The sequence below is a fragment of the Cherax quadricarinatus genome, chromosome 2 (assembly GCF_038502225.1).
Source record: "Cherax quadricarinatus isolate ZL_2023a chromosome 2, ASM3850222v1, whole genome shotgun sequence".
Taxonomy (NCBI): Eukaryota; Metazoa; Arthropoda; class Malacostraca; order Decapoda; family Parastacidae; genus Cherax; species Cherax quadricarinatus.
In genome coordinates, this window is record NC_091293.1 from 22,149,462 (window position 1) to 22,163,428 (window position 13,967).

The window sequence follows — 13,967 nt, forward strand, 5'->3', positions numbered from 1 at the left end:
CCTTTATATAAAGGGAAAAGGGACAAAAGAGATTGTAAAAAATATAGAGTAATAAGTTTATTGAGTATACCAGGAAAAGTGTACGGTAGGGTTATAATTGAAAGAATTAGAGGTAAGACAGAATGTAGGACTGCGGATGAGCAAGGAGGTTTCAGAGTGGGTAGGGGATGTGTAGATCAAGTGTTTACATTGAAGCATATATGTGAACAGTATTTAGATAAAGGTAGGGAAGTTTTTATTGCATTTATGGATTTAGAAAAGGCATATGATAGAGTGGAAAGGGGAGCAATGTGGCAGATGTTGCAAGTATATGGAACAGGTGGTAAGTTACTAAATGCTGAAAAGAGTTTTTATGAGGATAGTGAGGCTCAGGTTAGGGTGTGTAGAAGAGAGGGAGACTACTTCCTGGTAAAAGTAGGTCTTAGACAGGGATGTGTAATGTCACCATGGTTGTTTAATATATTTATAGATGGGGTTGTAAAAGAAGTAAAAGCTAGGGTGTTCAGGAGAGGGGTGGGATTAAATTATGGGGAATCAAATTCAAAATGGGAATTAACACAGTTACTTTTTGCTGATGATACTGTGCTTATGGGAGATTCTAAATAAAAATTGCTAAGGTTAGTGGATGAGTTTGGGAATGTGTGTAAAGGTAGAAAGTTGAAAGTGAACATAGAAAAGAGTAAGGTGATAAGGGTATCAAATGATTTAGATAAAGAAAAATTGGATATCAAATTGGGGAGGAGTATGGAAGAAGTGAATGTTTTCAGATACTTGGGAGTTGACGTGTCGGCGGATGGATTTATGAAGGATGAGGTTAATCATAGAATTGATGAGGGAAAAAAGGTGAGTGGTGCATTGAGGTATATGTGGAGTCAAAAAATGTTATCTATGGAGGCAAAGAAGGGAATGTATGAAAGTATAGTAGTACCAACACTCTTATATGGGTGTGAAGCTTGGGTGGTAAATGCAGCAGTGAGGAGGCGGTTGGAGGCAGTGGAGATGTCCTGTCTAAGGGCAATGTGTGGTGTAAATATTATGCAGAAAATTCAGACTGTGGAAATTAGGAAAAGGTGTGGAGTTAATAAAAGTATTAGTCAGAGGGCAGAAGAGGGGTTGTTGAGGTGGTTTGGTCATTTAGAGAGAATGGATCAAAGTAGAATGACATGGAAAGCATATAAATCTATAGGGGAAGGAAGGTGAGGTAGGGGTCGTCCTCGAAAGGGTTGGAGAGAGGGGGTAAAGGAGGTTTTGTGGGCAAGGGGCTTGGACTACCAGCAAGCGTGTGTGAGCGTGTTAGATAGGAGTGAATGGAGACGAATGGTACTTGGGACCTGACGATCTGTTGTAGTGTGAGCAGGGTAATATTTAGTGAAGGGATTCAGGGAAACTGGTTATTTTCATATAGTCGGACTTGAGTCCTGGAAATGGGAAGTACAATGCCTGCACTTTAAAGGAGGGGTTTGGGATATTGGCAGTTTGGAGGGATATGTTGTGTATCTTTATATGTATATGCTACTAAACTGTTGTATTCTGAGCACCTCTGCAAAAACAGTGATTATGTGTGAGTGAGGTGAAAGTGTTGAATGATGATGAAAGCATTTTCTTTTTTGGGATTTTCTTTCTTTCTTGGGTCACCCTGCCTCGGTGGGAGACGGCCGACTTATTGAGAAAAAAAAAAAATATGATAGAGAGGATAGGGGAGCAATGTGGCAGATGTTGCAAGTATATGGAATAGGTGGTAAGTTACTAAATGCTGGAAAGAGTTTTTATGAGGATAGTGAGGCTCAGGTTAGGGTGCGGAGAAGAGAGGGAGACTATTTCCCGGTAAAAGTAGGTCTTAGACAGGGATGTGTAATGTTGCCATAGTTGTTTAATATATTTATAGATGGGGTTGTAAAAGAAGTAAATGCTAGGGTGTCCAGGAGAGGGGTGGGATTAAATTATGGGGAATCAAATACAAAATGGGAATTGACACAGTTACTTTTTGCTGATGATACTGTGCTTATGGGTGATTCTAAAAAAAATTACAGAGGTTAGTGGACAAATTTGGGAGTATGTATAAAGGTAGAAAGTTGAAAGTGAACATAGAAAAGAGTAAGGTGATGAGGGTATCAAATGATTTAGATAAAGAAAAATTGGATATCAAATTGGGGAGGAGGAGTATGGAAGAAGTGAATGTTTTCAGATATTTGGGAGTTGACGTATCAGAGGATGGATTTATGAAGGATGAGGGAAAAAAGGCGAGTTGTGCGTTGAGGTATACGTGGAGACAAAGAACGTTCGTTATCTATGGAGGCAAGGAAGGGAATGCATGAAAGTATAGTGGTACCAACACTTATATGGGTGTGAAGCTTGGGTTGTAAATGCTGCAGCGATGAGGCAGTTGGAGGCAGTGGAGATGTCCTGTTTAAGGGCAATATGTGGTGTAAATATTATGCAGAAAATTCGAAGTGTGGAAATTAGGAGAAAGTGTGGAGTTAATGTAAGTATTAGTCAGAGGGCTGAAGAGGGGTTGTTGAGGTGGTTTGGTCATTTAGAGAGAATGGATCAAAGTAGAATGACATGGATAGCGTATAAATCTGTAGGGGAAGGAAGGCGAGGTAGGGGTCATCCTCGAAAGGGTTGGAGGGATGGGGTAAAGGAGGTTTTGTGGGCGAGGGGCTTGGACTTCCAGCAAGTGTGCGTGAGCGTGTTAGACAGGAGTGAATGGAGATGAATGGTATTTGTGACCTGACAAGCTGTTGGAGGGTGAGCAGGGTAATATTTAGTGAAGGGATTCAGGGAAACCGGTTATTTTATATAGCCGGACTTGAGTCCTGGAAATGGAAAGTACAATGCCTGCACTTTAAAGGAGGGGTTTGGGATATTGGCAGTTTGAAGAGATATATTGTGTATTTTTATACTTATATACTTCTAAACTGTTGTATTCTGAGCACCTCTGCAAAAACAGTGATTATGTGTGAGTGAGGTGAAAGTGTTGAATGATGATGAAAGTATTTTTCTTTTCAGGGATTTTCTTTCTTTTTGGGTCACCCTGCCTCGGTGGGAGACGGCCGACTTGTTAAAAAAAAAAAAAAAAAAAAAAAAAAATCACGACAGCCAGGAAGATGACGGGTTGGGTATTGAGAACTTTCAAAACAAGGGAAATAATGGCGATGGTGACACACTTCAAATCACTAGTGCTCCCTCACTTCGAATATTGCTCAGTGATGACGGCCCCATTCAAGGCAGGAGAAATATCTGAGCTGAAAGAAATACAGAGATCATTTACAGCTTACATTGAGCCTGTAAAGCACCTAAACAACTGGGAATGCCTGCAAGTCTTGAACATGTATTCATTGGAGTGGAGGAGAGAGAGGTACATGATAATATATACCTGGAAGGGACTCGAGGGCTTGGTCCCAAATCTGCACATTGCCATAACAACATACTGGTGTGAGAGATATAGGAGGAAGTGTAAAATAAACCCAGTGAGGAGCAGGGGTGCGGTGGGGACAAAAATGGAAAACTGTATCAATATCTGGGGTCCCAGACTATTCAACATCTTACCAGAAGATATCAGAAACACTGCTGGAACCAGTGTAGAAGCCTTCAAGAGGAAACTGGACAAGTACATGTATCTTCACCAGGTGCCAGATCAACCAGGCTGTGATGGATATGTGGGGCAGCGGGCCTCCAGCAGCAACAGCCTGGTTGACCAGGCAAGCACTGGATGAGCCTGGCCCATGGCCGGGCTCAGAGTAGATAAACTCTCGAAACTCTTCAAAGGTATAAGGTATATCAAAGGTAGCCAGATAGTTGACAGTTGGGTAAAAGATGCATGTCTGCTGGTAATAATACACACAAACTTACCAGTCTATCTATTATATCCCCATAATATTCATCACCATTCTTTTGCGTCTTCTTAGTAGGTCCTGAGCTAGAGTCAACATTGGCTTTATCACACTCTTTATCTAGCATTTCCACATCATTTGTGTCCACATTGCTTATATCTTCATCTGCATCTTCCCTCTGATTTTCTTTGTCTTGTGGTATAGTATTATTCTCTTGCTGGTTCTTATCTTCTTCGTTAACTATATTTTCATGTGCATTCCCATTCTCCTCTTGCTTTGTCTTTTCAAGCTCTTTAGTGTCCTTAAATAAAAAATGCTAGGTCAGTGGAAATATACCATTACACTGCAAGACAAAATGTGAAAGGTAATTAGGGAAAATTGTGACTGAAAACTTAAACTGTCCCCATATTGTTATGCAAATAATTTTTTTCTAAGTAATAGTGCCAAAGGATTATCACAGAAAGCAAATCATCAATAGTGTATATGGACAACAAAGTATAAACTTACCTCTAAATTCTTAAGATAGCTAGCATAATTATCATAATGCTCACGTGAACAAAAATGGGCTTGTGCTTCTTTAGCTGACTGCATTGTTTTGTTTTGACATATCTTGCAATAGTAATTAGATTTCTTTATAATGAAGTTCAAACCTGAAAAATAAGGAAAAATTAAATATCATTCTTATTAACCCTTTAACCCTTAAACGGTCCAAACGTATACAGGAGGGCCCCGCTTTACGGCGTTTCACTTTACGGCGTTCCGCTAATACGGTCATTTCAAATTATGACCAAAACTCGCTATACGGCTCCCCCCACCTGACTTTCTAATACGGTCACCGTGCCCCACCCTGTTTGTTTACATTCTCCATGAGCTCAGTAAGCACTAAGTCTCTCCATTTTGTCTGGAAACTCCAAAATTTCAAATGTTTTTAAAAGTTATTTCATATTTTATATATACTCTGATAATTATACTTATGTATACCTGTACCTAAATAAACTTACATACTGTGCTGGCATGCAGGTACACATTAAAATCGGTAAGTGTCTTATGTCTACAGACGTCATATTAGTAATGATAATAATAATCATTGAGTCATTTAAATGTCGTATATTACGTTAATATACACATTTTCATTAATCCATCTATGATATTTTTTTCAAAATTATATAATAAACACGATGCATAACATATAAATAAGATAAATACACCCCACAGTAGAATAAATAAACATAAATGTGAGATGTGGTAGCAGACGACTTGCACAAGTGACACCATATTAGAAATGATAATAATAATAATAACAATACTCACTGAGTCTCATTAACCCTTTCAGGGTCCGTCCCGTAGATCTACGGCTTTACGTTCAGGGTCCAAACTGTAGATATACGCCATGAGCTCAGCTCACTCTGATAAACTGTGAGTGGTACATTTGGGCCTAGATATGAGAGAATACATCTATGTGGTATGTGTGCACCACATAAAACAGATCCTGCAGCACACTGTGTATAATGAGAGAAAAAAAATGAAATCATGATTTTTCGATTAAAACAGCAACTTTGCAGTGTTTTTTCGTATGATTTTTATAGTTGTATTTGCGATTTCTTGGTCTCATTTGATAGAATGGAAGACATATTACAGAAATAGAGATGATTTTGATTGGTTTTAGCACTCGAAATGGCTTGAAACTGAGCTCAAAGTAGCAGAAATGTTAAATTTTTGCCGATATTCAAGAGTAAACAAACGACCTCACACGTCTAATACACGTCAGCTGGTGGGTCTAATATACATTCACAAATATGGTGATGATATTTATACAATTATTACAGTATTGCATAACAGTAAATCTTCTATTTTTTGGTGTGAATAAAAATTCATTATGTGAATAAAAAATCAAAATGGAATTTATTTGTAAAGCCTCAAAACATAACTAATGAACAGAGGAAATGTTAGTTTAGCGCCCTATTTTGAAATTGGAATATTTTAAACTTTGTGTTACATTGGCCAAATTAACAATTTCCGATCACTTTATTTTGTAGTTGAAACAGTTGACTTGGCGATTTCTTGTGCTCAATCGATAGAATAGAAGTAATACTAGTGAAATAGCTAAGAATTTGGTTGATTGGAATAATGTAATTGGCCTAAAATGGGAGTCAAAGTCGGCAAAATCGCCGATTCGTAAATATCGCTGACACATCAAAATTCATGAGAGCATAATTTCGTCAATTTTCCACCAAATTTCGTACTTTTTGTTTTATTACCTTCACAAAAAGATTCTCTACTATTTCATAAGAAAAAAATAACAAATTTTTTTTTTTGAAAATTCTTGGACACTGGTGCGTGACTCCAGATTTGGGCCTTGGACCCTGAAAGGGTTATATGTCGTATATTACATTAATATACACATTTTCATTAATCAAAATTATATAATAAACACGATACATAACATAAAAAGATGATAAATACACCCCACAATAGAATAAATAAACATAAATATAAGATGTGGGAGCCAGATAACTTGTACAAGTGACGGCAAGAATAACATTTTCTCTAATCTAACATGAGAGAAAATGTGTTACTGGGGGTAACTGTAGAAAATTATTCCTTTCGTATGTATGTAAGTTTATTCAGGTATACACAAATACAGTTACATAGATTATCATACATAACAACATATGTGTAGAGAACCTAGGATAACCCAAAAAAGTCAGTGTGACTTATTTCCATTGCCTTCACTCAGTTTCATTTCTTCTCAAAATGATGTTACATGAGAATGGGAGTGTTCTTCTTTATTAATTCTACCGTATCAATGTAGAGACAACCTGTACACAATGTAACTTGTACACAAACCAGACGTGTACACTTCGTTTGTTTACAAAACTTACCTTCGCCTGGTTTGTTTACATAACTCTGCGCCTGTCCTCTCTCATGTAGTCATTCTTTCTCTCTCTCATTTATTCGTTTTATCTCATTTACTTACTCCTGACCCTACATTAAGACTACAAATATTTTAAGGTAAGTAATGAGTGAACTGTATATACATTTTATCGCTCTGGGATGCTTAAATATCATAGAATATATGTGTGGGTGGGTTGGCCTGGTATGGTAGCCCGGCTGATTACCATACATGCCACACTTGATTTTTTACAATAAATACTACTCATCTCACCCTATATTTTAAGGTAAGTAATGAGTGAACTGTATATACATTTTATCGCTCTGGGATGCTTAAATATCATAGAATAGTATGTGTGGGTGGGGTGGCCTGGTAAGGTAGCCTGGCTGATTACCATACATACCACACTTGATTTCTTACAATAAATACTACTTGTCTCACCCTAGATTAAGACTATAAATATTTTAAGGTAAGTAATGAATGCACTATGTGTGTATTGTACTTTTTTATTGTTTTTTGATGCCTGGTTCTATTGCTAACTTAATATGTTAGTGTAAACTTGTTATCTAGTGTTTGTATGCATTTATAAGTGGAAAAAAAAGGGTGTTCCACTTTACGGCGGTTTCCGCTTTACGGCGGTAGCCTGGAACCTAACCTGCCGTATAAGTGGGGCCCTGCTGTATATACGTTCTCTCGCGCAGCGCCCTGAATATTTTGGAAAAAAAAAAAATGAAAAAAAAAAAAAGCACATTTTTTAAGTGTTTTGGAATAAAAAAAATAATTTGGGGTCAGTACTTACTGAGATATGAGGCCGCGAAGTTGGCACTTGGCGATCACCTGATGGCAACATGGAGCACTGCCGCTTGCAGAAATTCTACGTATTTACCGTTTTCTTCCATTTTTTTTTTCATTTTCTTGGTTTTCATGATATGATAATTATGTTTTATAGTAAATCTTTTGATTTCAATGCCAATTGTTGTTTATACACTAATATTATATACGAAATTATCATCATATTGTCATTAACACACATGTACACACTGATTGGTGGTGATTTTGCACACCTGGCTGAATCACATTCTACTATCTATAACTATATACAAATATTTACATGTCCCACTTATGTTTCTAGAATTCCACAATTGTATGATACTCCATGAAGCATGGATTCATACAGAGTGCCACCCCACACTGGTGACAAATGAATCGTGTGTCGTTCTGCTGTTGGGGTTGTTTTTTGGTGGTAGAACACAACACACTTTTTCTGGGAATTCTTCTCCTTTGAGGTAGGTGGTATTGGTACCAGATAGTGACAGTTAGGAGTGATTTGGTCTGGTACTTCCCCTACTGGCTGTGGTTGTGGGACAAGTCGCTGTTGAGGGGCAGGTACAGGTGTGGTACCATACTTTCTTGCTATCTGTCTGACAACATTCAGAGAGAATTCTGCAAAACGTTGTCGTTTTCCAGTCTTTATTTTGTACAAATTGAATGCATTAAGCACTGCAATGTCTACAAGGTGAAAAAACAGTTTTATATACCACTTGCGACTCCTACATACACAGTCAACAAACCCTATCATCATGTCACACTTGTCAACTAGTCGCATATTGTATGTATAGTCCACGACAGCAGCTGGTTTTACAATAGGTTCATTTTTGAACCTGCTCAGTCTGTCTGTCTGTACCATCTCGTTTCTGTGGATGGCTGACAGCAATGTCACGTCCCGTTTGTCATGCCATGTCAGTACCATGATGTCATTAGCATGAAACACTTGCACTGCACCTTCAACACTGCCTCCACTGAACCTTGGCATATGTTTTCTATTCCTTCTCACTGTTCCACATATATCAGTATTGTTCACACGTAGGAAATCAGCAAGCATAGGGCTTGTATACCAGTTGTCTGTGTACAATGTATGGACCTTGCCAAGGTATGGTTCCATCATCCTGTGAACAACATCACAGGAAATGCCCAACATCCATCTGTCATCATCGAGTGTGTTTCTCCCAGTGTATACAATAACATCCAACACAAGACCACTCTCACAGTCACACATAACAAACAGTTTTATATTAAAGTGATTGCGTTTGCTCGGTATATACTGCTTGAAAGACAGGCGTCCCTTGAACAGAATCAAGGACTCATCAACAACAATGTTCTTGAAGGGATAAAAGTATACACTGAATTTCTGCTTCAAATACATAAACACTTCCCGGATTTTGTATAGAAGGTCATTTCTGTTTGGCATATTTCTGTCTGAGAAGTGCAACATTCGTAGCAACAGAGTGAATCTGTTGCAGGGAAGGAGGTCACGGAAAACTGGAGTACTGATGAAGTGGACTATGGACCAGTAATTACGTATATTGTTCTTATAGATATGTAGCATAAGCATGACAGTGGCAAGGAATAAATACATTTCAACCACTGTTGTGTCTTTCTACCTGTGCAGCGTGACGATTCTATAACCTCTGCTGTGTTGTCCATGACATATCGGTAATAACTGTTTGTCTGGGTCACTATCAAGTTCATTATAGGCTCCTCAAAGTACAACTGGAAATAGTCTAACTCTGTAGACTCATTTGTTAGGGGACATCCTGGCTGGATACCACTTCCACTTGCATCAAAATCACAAAGCTGTGGCACGAATATACTTTGTGTACAGTTCCACTCATGATCACATGGTGCAGGGTGGACCTGTGGCATGAGGCGAGGGAAAACAGGAGGAGGGACAGGAGTGGAGGCAGCACATGGCTGAGGGGATGCCGGGTGGTCCTTTGTCTGTCCACCCACCGTGCCATGTGGTCTAGGCACCGTGCCACCCACCACTACTTCCTCTGTCCCCGCATACTTGCCTTCATGATCACTTTCACTATCAGTGGCCGGGGTTTTGGATCGTGACCTGCCACGACCCTTGGGGATTGCTTATGGCACACTGCCTGAACATAGACGACGACGCCTAAAACTACACTTCACTGGTGAATAATGAACTTCACTATCGCTAGATGAATCATCGAATGGCATAAAATCAATCTCGTCACTTACATCACTTTCATTATCACTAAAACACCAGAAAAAAGATAGTTTCCTCTTGCGAAGTCGCCTATGGGCAACACTCGCCACCCCAGAAGTGCTTGGCCCAGGGTCTTGTGTGGCCACACTGGCTACCCCAGAGGTGCTTGGCCCAAGGACAGGTGTGGCTACCCAAGAGGTGATGGGCTGAGGGTCATCTGGGTTATCATCGACATTTTCACTAATTCCTTGAATATTACTGGCCCCATTAGTGTCAAATCCACTAAACTCACAATCTATATCACTTTCGTCGAATAGTAGTGTTAATACGACGAGGCGTGAGTGAATCACGAGGATGTGCCATGATGCTGACCCGAGATGGAGCTGAATGTAACTGGACCTACCATGTGGTACTCAGGCGTCTCTGATTTTTTTCATACGGCACACACTGAGTGCGCACACCCATTCTCTCATGTCTAGGCGACTCAGGCCTATTGCGCCAATTTTGAATGAATGAAAAATGAAACGTATATATCGTCTGGGGCGCTGTGCAAGAGAACGTATACATACGTTTCGACTGTTTAAGGGCTAAGGGTCCAAGCTGAAGTTCTACGCCTTGTCCACATGGCCCAAGAATTTTCAAAAATTTTTTTTTTCTTATGAAATGGCAGAGAATCTTTTTCTGAAGGTAATAAAACAAAAAGTAGAAAATTTGATGGAAAACTGACAAAATTATACCATGGCAAAATTTACTGCATCAGTAATATTTATGTATCGACGATTTTGCTCACTTTGACTCCTATTTTAGGCCAATTATATCATTCCAGTCGACCAAATTCTTAGCTATTTCACTAAGAATTTGGCCGAATTGGCTATCGATTGAGCACAAGAAACTGCCCAATCAACTATTTCAACTACCAAATAACGATCAGAAATTGGTAATTCGTCTAATTTCACACAAAGTTCAAAATACAGTGGCCCCTCGGTTATTGTAGTTAATCCGTTCCAGAGAGTGTGACTAAAGCTGAATCTGACGATTTCCGAATTCATTTTCCCCATATGAAATAATGTGAATCCAATTAATTCGTTCCAAACTCCCAAAAGTATTAAAAAAAAAAAAAAGAATTTTTTTTACATGAAATATACATTTGCGTACACAGAAAACAACGAGACATGAAGAATAAAACAATAATAACATAACACTTACCTTATTGAAGACTCTTCTTAGTGTACTAAAGATGGGACGAGAGGAGAGGATGGAGAAACTACTGTTTGGAAGGGGAATCCCCTTCCATAAAGACTTCAGGTACCAAGTACTTTTCCAGGGTTGCTTCCCTTCTTTGTTTTTTAATGCAACTAGGACCAACTTTCTTTGGGCCCATGCTGGTTTATTTAGCAGTTGCAAGAACTAAAAAGAATGGAATAATACGAAATGTATCGTATGAACGTGTGGGATCGTGCTCACAGCCTTCTCCTCGCTGCAACATTCATCACCCATGCTTCACACCCATATAAGAGCGTTGGTAAAACTATACTCTCATATATTCCCTCTTTGCCTCCAAGGACAAAGTTCTTTGTCTCCACAGACTCCTAAGTGCACCGCTCACCTTTTTCCCCTCATCAATTCTATGATTCACCTCATCTTTCATAGACCCATCCAGCTTATTTATCTAGCACAATTCATCTAATATGATATAATAAACAATATTATTAACACAGAAACATGATATGTACTCTAGAATGAATAAAATATGTCATTACGTATGTGATGAATGTTGTTGTGTTGTTTGTTGTTGGGTGTATAAGGGCCACTGAAAGATAAGCCTTACATAGTGGTGGTGATGGCGGCAGCAGAGGTGGCAGTGTTAGTCAGTAGCCCTATATACCTCCAACAACACTGGAGGAGTCAGTTTCGTGCTGTCCTTTTACTGTTGATTAATCGCTTAACTTACTTGCTACGCTGTTAATGCTACACTTTATCGCTGGCTGGCACTATAGCCTTTATCAACTCCTACTGCTTTAGTATCGTACATATCGCAGAATCACTGAATAAGGCACATTCTCCCCTCTCTCTCAGCCCTTTACCAAAGAGCTGGCTGGCACTAGGAACTTTCTTTGGGCCCATGCTGGTTTATTTAGCAATTGCAAGCACTAAAAAGAATGGAATAATAATGTAGGTAGTAGGTTGGTAGACAGCAACCACCCAGGGAAGTATACTATCGTCCTGCCAGATGACTGTGAAACAGAAACCTGTAACTGTTTTACAAGATGGTAGGATTGCTGTTGTCTTTTTCTGTCTCATAAACACTCTAGATAACAGGGATATCTTGCTACTCCTACTTACAGTTTGGTCACACTTCACAGACATGCACATGCAAGCATATATGCATACATCTAGTTTTTTTCTCCTTTTTCTAAATAACTCTTGTTCTTCTTTATTTCTTCTATTGTCCATGGGGAAGTGGAAAAGAATCTTTCCTCCGTAAGCCATGTGTGTCGTATAAGGCAACTAAAATGCCGGGAGCAATAGGCTAGTAACCCCTTCTCCTGTAGACATTTACTAAAAAAGAGAAGAAGAAAAACTTTATAAAACTGGGATGCTTGAATGTGTGTGGATGTAGTGCGGATGACAAGAAACAGATGATTGCTGATGTTATGAATGAAAAGAAGTTGGATGTCCTGGCCCTAAGTGAACCAAAGCTGAAGGGGGTAGGGGGAGTTTCGGTGGGGAGAAATAAATGGGATTAAATCTGGAGTATCTGAGAGAGTTAGAGCTAAGGAAGGGGTAGCAATAATGTTGAAGGATCAGTTATGGAAGGAGAAAAGAGAATATGAATGTGTAAATTCAAGGATTATGTGGATTAAAGTAAAGGTTGGATGCAAAAAGTGGGTCATAATAAGTGCGTATGCACCTGGAGAAGAGAGGAGTGTAGAGGAGAGAGAGAGATTTTGGGAGATGTTAAGTGAATGTATAGGAACCTTTGAACCAAGTGAGAGAGTAATTGTGGTAGGGGACCTGAATGCTAAAGTAGGAGAAACTTTTAGAGAGGGTGTGGTAGGTAAGTTTGGGATGTCAGGTGTAAATGATAATGGGAGCCCTTTGATTGAACTTTGTATACAAAGGGGTTTAGTTATAGGTAATATATATTTTAAGAAAAAGAGGATAAATAAGTATACAAGATATGATGTAGGGCAAAATGACAGTAGTTTGTTGGATTATGTATTGGTGGATAAAAGACTGTTGAGTAGACTTCAGGATGTACATGTTTATAGAGGGGCCACAGATATATCAGATCACTTTTAAGTTGTAGCTACACTGAGAGTAAAAGGTAGATGGGATACAAGGAGAATAGAAGCATCAGGTAAGAGAGAGGTGAAGGTTTATAAACTAAAAGAGGAGGCAGTTCGAGTAAGATATAAACAACTATTGGAGGATAGATGGGCTAATGAGAGCATAGACAATGGGGTTGAAGAGGTATGGGGTAGGTTTAAAAATGTAGTGTTAGTGTTCAGCAGAAGCTTGTGGTTACAGGAAGGTGGGTGCGGGAGGGAAGAGGAGTGATTGGTGGAATGATGATGTAAAGAGAGTAGTAAGGGAGAAAAAGTTAGCATATGAGAAGTTTTTACAAAGTAGAAGTGATGCAAGGAGGGAAGAGTATATGGAGAAAGAGAGAGAGGTTAAGAGAGTGGTGAAGCAATGTAAAAAGAGACCAAATGAGAGAGTGGGTGAGATGTTATCAACAAATTTTGTTGAAAATAAGAAAAAGTACTGGAGTGAGATTAACAAGTTAAGGAAGCCTAGAGAACAAATGGATTTGTCAGTTAAAAATAGGAGAGGAGAGTTATTAAATGGAGAGTTAGAGGTATTAGGAAGATCGAGGGAATATTTTGAGTAATTGCTGAATGTTGATGAAGATAGGGAAGCTGTGATTTCGTGTATAGGGCAAGGAGGAATAACATCTTGTAGGAGTGAGGAAGAGCCAGTTGTGAGTGTGGGGGAAGTTCGTGAGGCAGTAGGTAGAATGAAAGGGGGTAAGGCAACTGGGATTGATGGGATAAAGATAGAAATGTTAAAAGCAGGTGGGGATATAGTTTTGGAGTGGTTGGTGCTATTATTTAATAAATGTATGGAAGAAGGTAAGGTACCTAGTGACTGGCAGAGAGCATGCATAGTTCCTCTGTATAAAGGCAAAGGGGACAAAAGAGAGTGCAAAAATTATAGGGGGATAAGT

At 39.0% G+C, this 13,967-nt stretch overlaps 1 protein-coding gene across 2 annotated transcripts in view; it reads right to left on the reverse strand.

Annotated features, from left to right (window-relative positions):
- The window catches only part of LOC128693591 (myb-like protein X), a 239,416-nt gene that overhangs the window by 67,651 nt on the left and 157,798 nt on the right, over positions 1-13,967 (reverse strand). For both annotated transcript variants that reach the window (XM_053783391.2, XM_070087622.1), the window contains exons 10-11: positions 4,341-4,483; positions 3,853-4,134 (exon numbers count right to left, since the gene is read on the reverse strand). In XM_053783391.2, the coding sequence (XP_053639366.2) occupies positions 3,853-4,134; positions 4,341-4,483 (425 nt within the window). The remainder of the gene's footprint in view (positions 1-3,852; positions 4,135-4,340; positions 4,484-13,967) is intronic.